The sequence below is a fragment of the Emydura macquarii genome, unplaced genomic scaffold (genome assembly GCF_026122565.2).
Source record: "Emydura macquarii macquarii isolate MOO-44397 ecotype Brisbane River unplaced genomic scaffold, CSIRO-AGI_Emac_v2 contig_1027, whole genome shotgun sequence".
Lineage (NCBI taxonomy): Eukaryota > Metazoa > Chordata > Testudines > Chelidae > Emydura > Emydura macquarii.
In genome coordinates this window covers 17,281,161-17,299,424 of record NW_027131164.1, presented here as the reverse complement: position 1 = coordinate 17,299,424, position 18,264 = coordinate 17,281,161, and the positions used below count along the sequence as shown (strand labels likewise).

At 42.5% G+C, this 18,264-nt stretch overlaps 1 protein-coding gene across 6 annotated transcripts in view; it reads right to left on the bottom strand.

Annotated features, from left to right (window-relative positions):
* RNASEH1 (ribonuclease H1) overlaps positions 1-13,928 on the bottom strand; it is a 41,445-nt gene extending 27,517 nt beyond the window's left edge. For 3 of the 6 annotated variants that reach the window (XR_010919059.1, XR_010919058.1, XM_067544824.1), the window contains exons 1-7: positions 12,852-13,040; positions 12,427-12,548; positions 9,651-9,845; positions 7,984-8,083; positions 7,340-7,394; positions 6,297-6,381; positions 3,255-3,379 (exon numbers count right to left, since the gene is read on the bottom strand). Coding sequence is in view for 4 of the 6 variants with exons in the window: in XM_067544824.1 (XP_067400925.1) it covers positions 3,255-3,379; positions 6,297-6,381; positions 7,340-7,394; positions 7,984-8,083; positions 9,651-9,845; positions 12,427-12,548; positions 12,852-12,967 (798 nt within the window). In the remaining 2 variants the exon portion in view is untranslated. The other 3 variants (XM_067544826.1, XM_067544825.1, XM_067544827.1) reach the window with 3 other exon arrangements.
* Positions 13,929-18,264: the final 4,336 nt, after the last annotated feature.

Here is an 18,264-nt window from a genome sequence, read left to right as displayed (position 1 = left end):
AACACATTACCAAGATTCAAATAAATCAAGAAAGACCACACCAAATACATGAGATATGACCACATGGTCCGTCTTTAGTAATCCCAAGTGTAACAGCACCTCTTAAGAGCACTAAGTGATTGCTTTTGCGTTTAGTAGGGCTTCACACAGCTAGCAGTATTTTAACTGGTTCCTATCTCAGAGTCAGAGCCTCATTTTATTTATTAAAATTTAGGTGAGCCTCAATAAGCGCATGTCCAATGCTTTGACTGCCCACTCCTTACATTATTAATGCAAAAATATCGTTAATACTCATCATCAATTACAAATCCAAATCTTTCCAACCCTAAGCCACTTCCCTCCCCAGAATTTTGAACGGGGGATGAGGGGAAGAGAGAGAAGATGGGCTCTGCATTATGTCCAGAAGGTTACACACAGGTTCTGGGAGTAGAAGAGAGGAGTAAAAAGTTCCAGAAGCAAGGATCCATCATGGAGAACACTCAGCCAGTAGCCTCTATGCATTTATAGCAGGAGTACAAATACAGCATGATACCAAGAAAGAAACAGTATTTTAAGTAACCATTTAGAACTTCACTGGCTAAAATCAACATCCTGAATGGCACACAGAAGTCTGCTGGGAGACTGAATTAAATCCTGGAGCACTGGCTGCACATGCTGCTGACATGAAACCCTGCTTAACAAGTTAAGATCAGTATTCTGTACTAGTTTCATTTTCCAAGTGGTCTTGAAATGTTGCTGCATGTGTTCCTACATGTGGCTGTTTCATCTTAAGGGGACAAAGGCGTGGATAGTTGTGCTGAGGTCTAGACTAGAGATAAAAGTTACTACAACCCTTGCAGATGAACTCAGTACTCTGGGAGCAGCCCAGGATTTGTTAGCTCAAATAAGTAATTTGCCTCTCTTACATATGGCAGTCTCACGCAAAGGCCACAACATACGTTCTGCCACCATTTCTGGCTGTTTCCCAAACCAAACAGCATTCTTAGCTCTCACTTAAGCTCCAAGAACATGAAATGCAGCACTGTCTGAGTAGGTTGGATATTAGGAAAAACTTTTTCACTAGGAGGGTGGTGAAGCACTGGAATGGGTTACCTAGGGAGGTGGTGGAATCTCCATCCTTAAGAGGTTTTTAAGGTGCAGCTTGACACTTTAGTTGGGGTTGGTCCTGCCTTGAGCAGGGACTTGGACTAGATCATAGTTCCTCAGCCTTTCCAGGCTACTGTACCCCTTTCAGGAGCCTGATTTGTCATGTGTACCGCTTCACTCCCCAAGTTTCACCTCACTTAAAAACGACTTGCTTACAAAATCTGACAAAAAAAATACAAATGTGTCACAGCACACTATTACTTAAAAATTGCTTACTTACTCATTCTTATCATATAATTACACAATAAAGCAATTGCAATATAAATAGTGTACTTAGAGTTCAGTGTGAAATTTGAGCCTGTTTTTCACTTGTGAGCCTTGTCTGAAGCTGAAGCCCCAGGTGGCGGGACTGGAGCCTGAACCGTGCTGCCCAGGGCTGAAGCATGTAATTTAGCTTTGTGGGGCTCCCTGTGGCATGGGGTCCTGGGCAATTACCCTACTTGCCACGCCCTAATGCTGGCCCTGAACTTGCCTTCATCCTAAACCCATCCCTTAACCTGCCCTGAGGGTCAAAACCCTAAGGTTGAGAAACACTGATTTAGATGAGTTGAGTATGCCTGGAAGACCTCTGCGTACCCCCAGGGGTACGCATACCCTTAGTTGAGAACCACTTGACTAGATGACCTCCTGAGGTCCCTTCCAACCCTAATCTTCTATGATTCCCAAGTGAGTCACTTCCCTTCCCTTGGCCAACTTGGAACCCTGAGGAGGTAATGCTCACTGACTCAGGACATGAATGAGTCCATAAGGACACTGTTTGTCACCTGACCATGGGGAAGGGAAGGGTTGGGGGACAACAGCAAAGCCCCAGAGTGGAGAAAGAACATTATAAAAAGGGGAGACATTTGCCTTGGTTGCCATGCTCTCTCTCCCCCACCTCCAACTACAAACACCATTAAGCAACTGAAGTGCTGACCAAAGGGAAACCAGCCAGCCTGTGGTGAACATCACCCAAGTTTGAAAGGTTGATGAAAGTGTTAAGCTTAGTTTAGGATGCGTTTTATTTTTGTCGCTCTTGACCAAATCTAACTTGTTATGCTTTGACTTATAATCACTTAAAATCCTTCTGTAGTTAATAAATTTGTTTGTTTGTTTTACCTAATGCAGTACATTTGGTTTGAAGTGTGTTGGAGACGCCACTTGGAATAACAAGGCTGGGGCATATCAACTTCTTTGTTAAACTGATGGATTATTATGAGTTTACAATGTTCAGTTATACCCACTGAACAATGTAAGATGGAGGTTCCTAGGGTTGCATCTGGGACTGGGGATAATGGCTGGAGTCATTCTATTGCATAATCCAGAGTAAAAGCACTATGCTGGGAGCAGCTTACATACTGGAAGTTCTGCTTTAACAGTCCTGGAGTGGGTGTTCTCACAGCAGAGCAGAGTAAGACATGCTCCAGGAGTGGGAGATTGGGTGGACGCAGCAATACACAAGTCCAGATTGCACTAGGGGAATGTCACAATCTCACTTCTACAAAATTGAAAGTTAACGTGTATTTCAAGGACCTCCATATTCATGCTTCCAATATTCTTGGAAAAGTATTGTGTATGCCACAGAAAACTGAATTAGACAGATAATTTGCTTTGTACCCAGCTGCCTACTGACACATTTCTGTTCTGCTAAAGTAAAAAGTTATACAATCTCAAATGACACATCCTGAAGTTTGATTAATTTAAGAATTCTTATTTTAAGATTTTTAATTTCAGCCTTATAACCATCATTTCTATTAGTTTCTCAGTATTTTACTTTAGACCGGAGCTTTGCTCCCTTTTCCTGGAAATACCCAAGGGATTTAATAGTGGGGGGCTTTTCTTGGTGGGCAAAATATGAGCAAATGTTTAAGTATATTGGTTGATACATTCTAATAGATCTTTTGATGTTTGCTTCTTCTTAAATTGATTACTTGGTAACAGAATCTTGCTGATTATTTTTGATCAAGCTAGTGACTTTCCTGGTACTTATGTGAATGTATGGTAGTTTTTTGTTTATTAAAATTCTTTATGATGCTCTCATTTGTGAAAACATAAAATATTTTGAGGAAAAAGTGCCTAAGTTAGTAGCGCTAATTCAGTTACAATGTATATAATACCAAGTTACTCACCCACTGAATATCCATTCCCCCTGAAAGCTTATCAAGTCTTTCAAAGTCTTCTTTGTTTATTACATCTTTTCCTGTGCTTGTTCTCCAGCCATTATTTTTCCAGTTGTCTACCCAGCTCGTTATACCTATGGAAAAAACAAGTTTCAAGTTGCAATATTCCAATAAACTGTTATTAGAAACTAAACAACTGGATATGTTTTTAAAATTCAAGAATGTAAATAACTGGTGTCTACTGCATAGGAAGATTATCTATGCCCATGCCTTTAAAAACTTATTTAGGAAGTTTTAACAGGTTTACAAATCCTTTCCATGTACATATGAGGACCAAACACTAATCAGTACAACAGCGAGTTTTTGGTTAGAGAAACAGTCATAAAAATTATGATATCTTGCTATTTAACTGGTTACCATATTACACAGTTAGCATCTTTATACTACCTATGATATGTCATTTACAGTGATTTTATTCAACTGTGTGAAATCTCTGATTTCACATATTTAACAAACCAGGCATGTCTATCAAATGTTAATATTTTAAAAAAATTGGACAGCTGTGCTTTTTTGTAGATGAATGTACTTTGAGTCCAATGGCTATTTTTATACTCATTAACTCCGTAATGTGCTTTGTATTTACTCTAGAGTTGCTGCTCTTTCTGATATCTCTACAGGCTATGGACATGGTCCCACTCCCAGTGACTTTAATGCTGCAAGACCAAGCCCCACACTGCTGTCAGTTACTAACTTTCTCAACAACTGCATTGAAGACAGGCAGTAATCTGTGAAATATGCTGTTTTGTTCTCTAATATCTAAGATGTGTTTACAAAAATTTTGCCCCAAAGTGCAGGTGCACTACAGTGCATTCAGGATTCCATTTCTAAAAGCCTCAGACACACTGCTGGTAACAGAATATAAAACTGAGCAATACATTGCACTAATTACAAAAGTAAGCCAATTGGTATTTTCTTTCATCACTACTATTTGGCATACTTAGTGTCAAACCAAAGGTAGTATTTGTCCAGTATAAAAGTGATTTTTCTTCTGCAAAATACTTTACGTTTGGGAGGCTCCTGACAGTGTAATTTGTTTCTCCTTCCACAGGGAAGGAAATGGAAAAAAATGTTCTTCCTTCTCTCTGCCTCAAGTGGCTCTGCGTCTTGGCAGTAGCCCCATGACACAGGTCTGGTTTCATTTGTCAGGAAGTGGAATGTGGCAGCTCAGAAGAGTGTAAAAGGAGCAGCAGGGCATCTACCACCTACTTCTCCTTTCTTCCGAGTGGATCAATACTTGGCAGAAGCTGAAAAGATGGGGTGTTGTTCACATAGTCAGTGCCATCTCCATATTTGTATGAACGGGGAAATAAACTACTCAGTAGGAATGGTTGGGAGACGGTTGCCCCTGGTGGGGCAACTGAAGGGAAAAAAAAGTTTATTTAATGGATCTATTCCTTTTCCCCCACCCACTCACCCCATTCTGCTCTACCCCATCTCCTCTGCTTCCTCACAGGTTTTAATTCCCTGGTCCACTGAGTCCTGACTTAGCAATTCCTCCACTTTCTGGGGCCAATGCTATTAGGAACCTCCACTCCACTTTCTCCCACTTAGAAGTGGAAGCTACCAGAGTTTGAGACAGTGGGCAAGCAGGACAACTCCTCTATCTCTTGCTCCGCCCAAGCATCCCCCCGTTTCCCTCTCCCTTGGCCTTTCCAGGGGTATGGGCATCCCCTCCTAAAGGAGGAATCAGATTCAGATTACTTCCAGCTCATTTGCCCTCTGAGCTGCTGGCTCAGGCCTCAGGGTAGAAAACAGAAAGATGAAAGTTAACTTCTCAACCCCAAGGCAAAAATCATTCTATGTCCCAAGTCATTCTATGGCCCAAGAGCCTCCCTAATTTGGGGAAGTAATTAGGGATAAAAACCAATTAACTACACATAAATCTCACTCATTTACCTGATCAACAAGGAAGCCTGACATGATACTGCTCCCAAGTCATTAAGCATATACAAACTTTGTCTTGAAAGCACCCAAAATTTATCAGTTCATCCCAAAAGCCAGCAGTCAGCATTCATATTTTACAATGGGAGAAACTGAAGCAGAGAAATTGACTTGCCAAAGACAAAATTATTGTTAGTTTATTGGAGTAAAAAAGGACTCTGATCAAGTCTTTTAGAAGTGACCTACAAAGAACACAATGCAATTGTGCCCTTTTTGCTTCTGTTTTATACATAAGAGATCTATATCTCCCTCCACCACCTTCTTTCATGTTAGAAATTCAGAATATACCCATACTCTGAAATTATAAATCACAAGGGACTGAAAGCTGACCAATTAAGAGGAGGGGAAAAGGGGGTTTGGTTTATTAGAGAACATTAACTCCACTGCCTACTACTTATACGAGGTGTCTTAAAAATTCAACATCCTACCCCCCCACTAAGGTGAAATCTCATAATGTACATTGGGAGACAACACCCTCCAGAAATCTTCATTTAAACCAGGAAGACTAGATTTGAATGACATTTCTAAAGGTAAAAATAAGCAGAATAATCTTGAAGTGTTTCAGGTTCTGTGTATCAAAGCAAGAAAAAGGGGGTCAACAGCCATTTTCCTAAGAATACTTTGCTGGTCACTTTTCAGATATAAAGCACTAAAATCTACACATTTACAAAGTTCGATATGAAAATTCATACACCATATTGTATATTGCACCCTGTGCTTCTGCCAGAATGTATTATAAACATTCAGTATTTGATATTTTAAAATATTTCCTGTATTCATTTTACTAGATCAGTTACCTAGGCATCTTGTCTATTCCAGATTTTAATACAAAGAGTGGATATGATTTTGGCAAGCTATGCAGGGTGTTCTTGGAATCCTTTTCCTTGCTATTACTGAGAATTGAAATGAGTTATGCATAATCTCTTTCCTACACAATCCCCATAAAAAAAAAAACCCAAACTATTTTACAGAAACAGATTTGTACGATTTATAAAATTAAGTTACGTGTTCTACAGCCAATGCACAGCAGAACTGAAATAGTTAACTTACCATTTATCGTGAACTTGCTATCAGTGTAAATAACCAGTTTCTTGATGTTTTGACTCTTTGCTTGCTCTATTGCTTTACAGGCTGCCTAAGGGAAGTATTTCAATAACCATAATTCAGAAGATTTTGAACACAATACAGACAGAAGAAATACAACTACCATTAATTTAGTGTGAAGACAGACACACAAGAATTGCAGTAATATATCAGATGACCCCCAGTGTAGTAGTCTGTCAGAGACAGGATACAACATGCTTCAGTAGAAGAAACCACATAGTAACCAATTAAGGAATAACCAGTCCATAGAAGAAACTTCTTAACTTTTCCAGCTAATGATTGGCTCATCCCTTCAAGCATGAGGGTTTATATCCTGGCTATTTTCCTCTAACAGATCTATTTTCCTCTAATAGTGGATGTCCTGATTATTCAAATAAATATCTAATGCTGTTTTGAATCCTAAGCTCTTGACATAAATGATATTTTGTTGTTCCAAAAGTTAATCACTCATTGTGTTAAAAAGTATTTCCTTGTATCAGTTCTGAATGTCACCTTTCAATTTCATTGGATGATCCTTGGCTTTTAAATAGGAGCACCCATTTTATCCTCATTACACCAGAGATTGTTCTGTAGATCTCCATCATCCTGCTGTTATTCATTTTCTATCTGAACTGAACAGTCCTAAAGTTCTCTTTCACATGAAAAAGTCTTGCCATCATTTGTCTCTGAACACATCTTTACTTCTGAGCTATCTTCCTTGAGACAGGATGAACAGAACTAAATACAAAAAAAATATTTGAGGTGGAAACCCCAGAAACAGAGAACTAGCCAATGGGAGTTCCAGAAAGCAGCAACTCTGTCAACGCCTATGCAGAGTTGCTGTTAGTAGAATCAGAAGCTTCTTTCTTGACTTGTATCATTGCTAAATCTCTCACAGCAGAGCCCAACTAAAACTAAATTGAATGTCTGAAAACAACTAGGAGCTTTAGCAATTGATTAAGTTATGTGGAAAAGACTATGACTCCACATGTAAAAATTTTACAACTTACATGTATTTCAGCTCTTTGGTTGGTCTGCCGTCCAGAAAGCCTATCACTAGCATTTCTGTTTAAAAGCAACACAAAATACATTAGTGGTTCACATTACTGCATACAATTAGTGTGCGGTCATAGATTACATAGAATTGGTACATACACATTTTAGTCCCTCTGCAGGGGAGATTTTAGTTAAGTGGCAACTAATCTAAAATTTGGGCATGCTTGGCCCTGATCCTACTGCAGGTTGCACCTCCAGGTGGAGGGCAATCAGTTATTTTAATATAGTTCTGTGTAAACTTATGAAACCACTTATGTAAGAGCCTAAATTAAATCTTCCTCAAAATATGATCTTCCATTTCCCCAGGTTGAGTCTTCTTATATTTTGCCTACATTTCTAAGCTCTACAGGAATCTTTATTTCTGCCCTTAGTGATGACTGTGATTCAGTATTCCAATGTAATTACTGAGTTTACTCTTTTAGCTCATTATTTATATAATTTGGTGACATTAAACAAAGTCTCAGTCAAAAAAGTTGAGTTTTGCATTCTGAAGTTGCTGAATTTAGAGGTCATACAACTTAAGTGATGAATTACACAAGACCAACATTACTAAGCTTTTGTACAGCAAGTGATTGAACTATGATCTCAAATTACTTACAAAGGGTGGCCTGGTCCCCAGTAGACACCTACTCCGGCACGTGCCTTATGATGCCCATTACTTGAGCAGCAGCCATCTGTATAAACAACTACAGAGTCACCTGCAAGAGATTGATACATACAACCTATTTAAATGTCACAAAACAATTTTCAGAGCATTGTTCAAAGACATAAGCCTCTTTTAAATACACAACATTGTTCGCTAACAGATTTATATTTCCTCCAAAAGTGCTCTGGCAACTTCTACACATAAAAGTTGTACACAACGTTTTGTACTGCTGCAGAATTCATAAAATAATTTTAGCCCCCATTTTTTCCACAAGAAATTCAAATTTTTGTCAAACCTCAAGAAGAGTCTTGTGGGGAAGAGCTTCATGTCTTCACTCCAGGTCCTACCTTATTTTTCTAGGATGAGCATCAGTCTTAATGAAAAGTTAAGATACATGTTTAAAAATATTAACTCAAGTCTATTTAGTCAGGGTTTTGACACAATTTTGGATCAGTTAAAACAGGATTTCATCCTGTCGACGGTGGCCAGATCAAGGCATGTAATAATGGCTAGTGTTATATGCTCAAAATATGCTTTAAAATCAGATTATTTAAAATGTATTATTGCTCTGAAGGCACTCTAAACATTACTATTAGAAAGCCAGAACTGTAATGCTTGCATTCCGAAATCATTCTTCCACAGACAAAAATAAAAGGTCCTCTAATGCCTTACTAAATCACCCATTAGGGAAGACTAGGGGCTAAATGTCTGCAAGAAGAGACCCTTCCAGGCATACCACAAAGGTTACCAGATCTACACCATTAAGCCAAGCAGCCATAGACTCTGGAAGTCTTGCTTCTCACAGAGAAAGACATGCAAAAGCTTCTCCACATTTGCCTTCTAATTCTGTTAGCCAATAACCTCAAAACAAATTTTAAATTAATATTTCATACTAATTGAAAGAAGAAGTTACAAGTTTTTGGATGATGCCAATTGGTTCTACCTCTAGCAGTCTGAAATTGCAAATACTAACGAAAGAATTAAGAGGAAAGTCATGATTTTGAAGTCCAATAAGTAATTGATCTGTACAGCATCTAACAGAGCACAGCCCTGTCCTGATTAATAACTAGATTGCCATGAACTAAAAATCAAGTGTTTTCACATTCCCATCTTTTAGTAGCATATAGAGAAATTATTTTTAGCCTGCTGGGACAAAAGTCTCAGACCTTTGAGACCAAGATCAGTGAAGTCAGTCCCAGTTTGAAAGAACACACAAAACCATTTTACCTAGTGTACATCAACAGCTAAGCAATTTTCAATACTGATTCACGAGACCTGTTGCTGAAAGCCAATTTCATCAGGAGTTAATATTCTGAGTTTATGCCTACCTTGAAATTGTCATTGGTCACTACCTGACCCTTTGTTTTTGGATTTTTAAAGTGATGGGGACACTTCCCCCGCTAACAGCATTCTAAGCAATTCAGAAGGAAGGCAGATTTATTTTAAAAAAAACAAATCCTGATATCCGTGGCAAAACTCCTATAATAGATTTCAACTGAACCAAATTTTGGCTGTTAGTGAAAGCAGCAACTTTAGGGATTTCTTAAATACTGTGTTTAAAATACTACATCTTCCCTCAATGTATTTCAATAAACTGTAGTCCTACCAAAGAGGCTTACCCATATATGAGAATTTATCTTTGCTAACTGAAGGTGTCAAGTAGGTCTCATTGTATTTTACATGTTTTCTGTTTGGTTCTTCCTCTGAAGTCTGCTCATATGGTCTCTTAAATGTGCTGCAACTTGGGCTTGCTGTTTCCACTTCATTCCAATAGCTGTCACTTTTCTGCCTTACGCTAGATATGCCACTCGTACCTTATGGAGAGAAAAAAAACCAAGGAATATTATACACAAATATTAAACTTAAGTTTTAATATGCATGCGTAACTGTAGTAGTATTAAAAGCGATTTGTTAAACTACTAGGAAAAACATTCTGGCAAAAGTACAAAGTTAAATTCCATAGCATCCTTTTTAATCCCAAATTTCTTTTTAAAAAGAGAAGAAAAATAAATGTACACATCATTAATGCACATTAAATTACAAGAGTCAGGACATGCAGGCAGTAAAGTTCATAAATTAACTTAGCCGTGTTGTACACATGTAGAATTTTCTATATTGTGTTTAGCTAAGCCTACCTTGATGGTTTAATGTTTAAAAAAAATCCAGGAAACACAAAAAGCAAAAAATTCTATCTGTGGTAATATTTTTAACAGTAGTACATATATTAAAATAGCTTTTTCATTTCCAATTACCAGTAGCATAATAAAATGAAACTTTAGAAATGGAGTTCAATATTAAGACAGAGCCTTAAAGTTGCCTAGTAAACAATACCTCAACATAACCAACACAAAGCCCTCTGATTTTTCCCCACATCTTGTGTGTTTTACTAGATACTGAAGATACATGAGCTCAGTGCAAGGTTTTCAGAAGCACTCAACATTGCCTTAACTCAGCCTCCATTAAGCCAGTGGTGGGCCCTTCTGAAAATGCCATCCTGTGACAGACAGCTGGGTAATAGCACCTATTTAATCCCATCTGAGAGCTACTAGACACAGGATTCAAATGAAAGCAGAAGACAATAAATGATAAAATGGAAATGGGCCTGAGGGTTATATGTTCAAAATCAGGGATTCAGAAAGGGATATCAAGCAGAGAACCCCAGGCAGTGCCCACTGCACATACAAGGTGTCTAGGGAGCCAGAGGACCAGCCCAGAGGAACTCTGTGTGGACACATAATCGAATAGAGCAGAGGTTCCCAAACTGTGGGATGCATTCTCCAAGGGGGGTGCAGAAGAATGTTGGTCCCCAAACTGTGGGGTGCATTCTTCAAGGGGGGCACAGAAGAATGTTGGGGAGGCTCAGGAAGGCCTGGGCTAGACCCCATGGAGAGACAGGAAGGGAGCACCACCCAGACCCGCTTTGCCCCGAGCTCTGCTGCGGCCCTGCCTCCAGCTGCGGTTCTGTCCTGGCCCTGGCCCCCCCTGGCTCTCAGCACCACCCCCTGCCTCAGCCCAGACACAGCTGCAGCTTCACTTCTGGTCCTGCTCCCCGCCCCAGCCTTGGCTCCTGGGAGGGAATGGGGAATGAGGAGAGGAGCACAGACAAGGATTGGGGAGGGGGCGGGCAGCATAAAAGTTTGGGAACCACTGGAATAGAGGAATGAAAATAGTTTCCCATAGTCACACAGCACCTTCCCATCCCCAACATCCTCCTCCTGGTGTTACAGAGCACCTTCCCATCCCCAACATCCTCCTCCTGGTGTCACCTTGGCCAGCACCATGAGGTTGACAAGGCCTCACAACTTCATGGAGCCACAGATAAGGTGTGTGTAAATCAGGAGGTGTGGGGGAAAAGTGCAGCAAGAACCTAAGAAAACAGTTCCGGAGCAGCCAGAAAAGGGACTGCAATCAGACACACTCCTGGTAGATGTGCACCAAGGTTTCCCTGATCTAAATAAACCAGGTGTGGTGTTTACAAACAGAGTCTCCAAGTGGTCTCTGTGTACAGAGGAAGACGAGCAGAGGGTGTGTCTTGTTACACACCCCTTCTGCTCTAACCTTAAATAGAAATTTTTATGTAAATATTTGAGTGAACTTCATGATAAAAAAAGTTTGTCTGATAATAATTCATCAGTGCTTCTATGCAGGAGAGCAACTGATCTACATTCAATTATATGATGCAAAATATAATACATACTACCCAAGATGGTATGGTTTTCAGAAATGCTGAGCAGGGAGGGAGTTGTGGGTGTGTCTGTATCTCTGAAAAGTCAGACCAATATACTCTACTTTTACTTGCTGTTGCTTTGGAAGCAACATCCATTACTTCTGGAACAAGTGTAGGGAGGGCAAGAAACATAGCTGTTTTTTTAAGATGAAACTTGGGTGTGCTGAGACAACTGCTTCTCATTGTGACCTATACTATCTACCTGTGTGCCTCTATCTCATCAGATACTAGAAGCACGTCCACACTGCTGCAGCTCAGCTATGGTGCTGCAGCTGTGCCACTGTATTGCCATAGCATAAGGTGCTTCCTACATCAAGAGAAGAATTTTTCCTGTCTATGTAGCTAATCCACCTCTCAGAGATGGTAGCTAGGGCAATGGAAAAATTCTGCAGCTGATGGAGATGCAGCTACACAAGGGGTAAGGTCAACCTAACTACTGCACTTCAGATGTGAAATTTTTCACAGCCTTCAGGGACGTGGCTATGTCAATCCAATGTTTAAATGTAGACCAGGCCCTAGAGCATAAGCTGTTTGGGCAGGAGCCGTCACCACTGCAATAAAAATAATTCTAACAGTAAGTACAAATACATGATGCGGTGTCCTGCCAGGCGAATGTTCCTATGTTCCAGTACAGACACCAGGTCGGAGAGGGCTCTCTGGGGTGCTACCTGCTGAATGGCATGAGGACTGCCGAGCCTCACTGCCCACAAAGGACCAGGCATCTTCCTCACTGGCGAATTTCTTGAAGCTGGCGGCCGGATACTTGTTCACCTGCTCTCGGCACTCCTCCCTGCAAGACAGCAGCGACAGGCAGGCCGTCAGCGCGGAGCCGGCCGGCTCCAAGGTTAGGGCAGGACCCCGCGGCTTCCTCCCACCCCAGATCGGACAGGGAGACGCCTCGGCTGGCTCCACGGCAGCGCCCCGGCCTGAGGGTGAGACGGAGCCAGCCCGGCTAGGCCCAGTCCGGGAGGGGGATCCAGGCCGGTGTCTGGGCCTTGCCCCCTACGCGGAGGAGCTCCCGGCCGGGATGAGAGTGGGGACCACCCGGGAAGCAGCCGCGCCCCCTCCCACCCGCGGCGGGGCGCGCCCTCACCAGGTCTCGTAGACCCCGGTCCTCCTGCCCCGGCGCACCGCGTAGAACATGCTGCTCCCGCCGCTGCCGGGGACAAAACAAGGATGAATAAACGCCGCGAGCAGCCGCCGCAACATGGCGGGGGCACCGCCGCCGCCCGGCCGGCTGGCCCCCACCCGGCCCGTCCTCAGCCTCGATCCTGCCGTTGCCCACGCCTACGCACCTGCCTCCTCCCACACGGACACTTGTCGCACTCCTCTACGCGGCGGGCGCGGCGGCCTATCCGCTCACCAGCACCCAGTGCGCAAGCGCAAGGCACAGGCTCCTCAGCTGCTTTTCTCCGCTGTCCCCGTAGCGGCTGCACGCCTCCAGCGCACGCGCAACGCAGAGGCCTCAACTCTAGCTAGGCTACCCCTACCTATTGCGCCGGCGCACTACGCAACTACCGCCCCGTTCCTTCGCCCGACGTCTCCTTCTGCACGAGCATCCTAAACCCCTACTGCGCAGGCGCCCTGCACTGCCCGCCCTCCTCCTCCTATAGGACTCACTGACAGAGGGGCGGGCACTGGGCAGAAGGCTCGGTTACGGGGCCCGAACAGGACCAAACTAAGCGAAGGAGCGTTTTATTAAAGCTGTTCGGGACGGGACGGGACGGTCAGGTGAAAGCGCCTCATCACAAATACAGACTGGAGCCGATACTTCTTCATGCGCCAGACCCCCGCCCCCTCCCAGCACTGGACAAGTGGCTGCCCCCCCCGTCACCACCCACCACTTTACAAACAATACGACAGGCTGCTGTGCGCGGGCTGAACTTTCCAGTGCGCGCGCGCGCGCTCCCAGGGCCTGGGCCGGGACCGAGTGAGGCGGCCTCCCCCTGCCCGCCCAGCAATTCAGTCTGGCTTCGTCTACTCCGCTCCTCGTCCCCAGCCAGCCTCACCTCTCGTCCAGCTCCGCTCCTGGCTTCCGTCCGCCCCCTGCTGCCTGCCCTGGGCCTGGGGGAGGGGCGGCAAGCGGGCTGCTTGGCCCAGGGCGGCTTTCCCTGCTTAGGTGTGTGGCTGCGGGCGGGGAGGAGCGGAGCGGCGCCAGGCTCGCCCCCTCCCCTTTAGAATGGCTGCGGGTGATGGAGGGGGCAGGGAGACGAGAGGTCCTTTTGCAGCAGATGTTCTCAGTGAGGGGCAAGTGGACTGGACGGAGGCAGGCGGCCAATCAGAGGAAGTTAAGGGGCTCCCCCTGGCGGGCTCATGGACTAGAGTAGAGGGCTGGGGCGGGGCCCGGGACCGAATGAGTTTGGCACAGGCAGCCTGTTCTGAAGAAATGACTTGTCCCAGGTGACAGCCACGTGGCCAACTCTTTGCCTAAGACTGGACTCCCGTTTGTATAGGGGACGATCAAAATGAAATGATTCTCCATTGTTAGCCCAGCGTCCCCACTCACCTCGCCACCCCTGAGAGGTAAAAAGACAGGCGGAGGAGAAAGACCATCCTTCCCATCAAAACGGAGTTTGCATCTTAATAAAGGTATATGCAAAGCGTTCAAAATCTCAGCTAGAATCCATACGCTGTACATGGACTGGTCCCTCAAATTGTCACGTTAGTTCCACATTCATTACATTACAAATACAAAAATTAAAGTTGTTAGTCTTTAAAGTGCCACAGAACTCTCATTGTTTTTATTCATTACAAACTGGCTCTTGCATTTTACTTTCCAAGCTGCCTTTGAAACCTCTTTGTACGTGGAAGGAAATGCAAATATCTTCACCAGACAAAGATGAAGGTAGGTGTTCCTAGCCACAGTTTGGAAATCCAGGGGCAACCATGAGTCTAGTAATAGAAAGAATATGGATTACTTTGACATCATTTTGCCTTCAAGTAAGGGTGGGGTTATAGATTTTAACCAATCCTTAATATGCTTGCCAATCAGCATTACCATTTTCTTACCAAGATTAAGGTCTTTATATCTTTCACAGGCATTGAGTGAAAGGATAATTGATTTGGTCTGAGTCCCATGAAAATATAACAACTATTGTATTTTTCTTTTGACAATTTATTTGTGAAACTTCAGATTATACTCATTCAGAAAATGCCTGCTTTCAGTTTTCCACACAAGCCTTATTTACTTTAATTTTCATTAAAATATTAATGCTCTTAAGGTTTTTACTGAGATACTCAGCATTTTTTACTGTCTGTATTTGCAATATATTGTGCATGACTACCCTTGGTTAGCTTTTCCTTTAATTAAAGGTCTGCTATAGCAGAAGGTTTTCACATTCATTATAGGTTTACACATTCATTTTATTTATATTCTCTTTTGGCCAATAGATAATAAAAGAGCAACCAGCAATAAATGAAGGAGAGAGAAAAGACCTTCTGTTAAATTCATCTAATCAATTCTTGGGTTGAACAGACAGGTCCACAAATTCAATTTACATGCAAGGACTGATCAGTAACTCTCCTGCTGTCATAACCAACATCCTGACCTCAGATTCAAAGACAAAGAGAAATGACTTTGAGGTCCATTGAATGCCATCCACGTTCACCTCTGTCCCTCTCTGTCAATAACACTGAAGCTGCATGTGATCAAATAATTACATCACTTTTGCTGCATCCATATAGAGTTTTTTTCTGAAATGTTCTCACCATTGCTATAGTGCTGCAGTGACGGAAATAGTGGGAGCACTAACGTAGACTGGCCACTGGCATTTTTACTAGTTTGTTGTCTAGCACTACTGAGTAGGAAGTAAAAATGCCAGCAGCTGGTCTACACCAGCTGCCCCATGGTTGTCTACCACTTGGATTTGTGGAGATTTTCAGAAGCTCAGTGTGGAAGAGACAATCCAGGGGAAGCATTATAGGCTACATAAGTCACACTCTTGTATTAAGTGACAGGACTCACAGAGAAGCATAATAGGAATCATTTAGTTCCCATCTACACCAGAATGTATGACAAAGTCAGGGGAGTTATAGCCATGTTGGTCCCAAGATATTAGAGAGACAAGGTGAATGAGGAAATATTTTTCATTAGACTAACTTCTGTTGGTGAGAGAGACAAGCTTTTGAGCCACCTTGAATGATCCATTAGAATATGAACTAACTAATTATGCTAAACAATCTGTTCCACCTTGCATTTAACTGTGATGCTTGAAGTACCTTTCCCAGAGCTGAAGAAGATCTCTGTGTGGCTAGAAAGCTTGTCTCACTCACCAACAGAAGTTGGTCCAATAAAAGAGATTACTTCACACACCTTCTTTCTCTAAAGTCAGGGGAGCCAATTACCAGAGTTCTTCCCTCCCCTGTCCAGTTACAGCATAGTTTTAGTTTTTAATGTAGATGACAGACTTTAACTATGTTCCTAAATAGGCTAAAGTTTGAAAGCTTGTAATTGAGGTCCCTGATGCAGCTGCAATTGCAATGTTAATGCAGTCTTAATCTGGTGGTGATAATTATATGCAAATCCATTGTTTTTGCCAGAAATGGTATAAGTGACTCCCCAGTTTAAGGTGTTTAACAAAGTATGGGAAACAGTGTGTGATGTTCCCCCCCTGCAATCTGGACTGGTGTGTAGCTGTCACCCCAATTCTTCACTCCTGGACCCCGACTTACCCCGCTTTGCTGTGTGAACCAGTCACTCTTGGGCCAGCCCATGCCCAGCCTTCTGTGAATAATCAGTCCCTAAACTAGTGAAGGAGCACTTCTGGACCGCCACTCATGAGACAGACTCCCAGCAAACACCCCCAGTTCCAGACGCAATCCTGGGAACTGCTGTCTTGCAAGGTTCTGTGCTGTACACTGCACTCTGTAAGCTCATTTACATTTGTTCATCAATTTATCAAAGAAATTGATATGCACCAGCTCTGCCACTCTAAGTTAGGTCTCTGCACACACTCTATCCACATGCACTTTTAGATAAAACAAACAAATAAGTTTATTGACTACAGCAAGATTTTAGGTGAATATAAATCAGATTAATATAAATCAAGAGATTAATAATGAATCAAAGAGTTGGTCACAATTAACTAAAAGATAACTCGCATCCTAAACTAAGATTAATATTTCAGTAGTTTTCAGTCTAGGACATTAGCTTACCACACAGGCTGGCTGCAATGCCTCAAGCAACCAGCCTCGCCCCCCATGGGCAGATTCTCAGTCTTTGTTGTTGCTTAGAAGATAGATTCCAAGGGAGAGCCCTGAGACAAATATACCTCTTTCTTTTAACAAGTTTCCTCTACACCCCCTGAGGTCAGGAGATCATCCACGTCCGGCAATGGGCATGATTTTTCCCTCTTGAGCCAAAGCGCTCAATGGTGCTTAGGACAGTCCATTGTTCCTGTATGCATGCTCTGCGGGACTTCAGCTTTGTGTTTGTCTGCATCTATTCAAGGCACGTAGGTCATATCCCTAAATGTGTGTCTTAACAGAGTTTCATATCTGTACATATGTATGATACTGCAGGAAACCCGCTATAACAATAATGTTTCGTATGTCATGAGCATTCAAAAAACACCTTACATGACATACTTTGCATCAGACAATACAGTTACACTGTAAGGGTGAACATGAATGATACACAAATCACACCATAAGGGTGTACATGCAGTACAGCATGTCACACAGTGCTTCCAGCATTTTTTTACCACTGTTTTGTCTAACTCTGGTCCTGATATCAGTGTGGCAGCAGCCAGTCTACTCTTATGCCTTCCATAGTTGATATACCAACTCTAATGCAACTGTTAGAAATTTTCCCCAAACTGTCATTGCTTGACAGGTTATATTGAGATGACTTGACATGGGAGGTGGAGGTTACACCTTTTCTACTGCTGTAATTTGTCTGGGGACAGTTTCCTACAAAGCGCTGGTATTACTTCACATTGCTTTACAATGGAAAAGGTCAAATATTACACAAGTCTCTAAAACTGAGGGATCTGCCATTTTTTTTTCACTCAAAGGATTTTCTGCTAGTCCTAGCATAACCCTCTCTAGCTGTGAAGGCCCCAATGTATGTCATTAGACTTTCAAATACATGTCAAAGATCCCAAATGTGGGATACAAGGAAAACAAAAACTATAGAATAAATCAGAACTTTTATGGGCACTTCCCTGCTTTTTTCCATCTATCACCAGTGTGTAACAGAAAAAGTTCTGCAAATACCGAAACAACTATATTAATCAAATAAGACACTCACGCAGGGCATGGGGACTAGAATCCCCTGAAACACAGCTCCTTAAACACAGGCTGCTATTATTTGTTCTAAAAGAGAATTCCTTTATCTCATGATAGAAGTAGCAGGTTATTTATCCTCTCTGTGGGCCAACCACTAGATTGCAACCCTACATACTCACTTATTCACAGATAGGCATGAGCCCTATTGACTTCAATGGGGCTCCAAATGGGTACAGCGGTCCACCTGCACAGATCTCATTGCTAGATCAAGGCCAAAA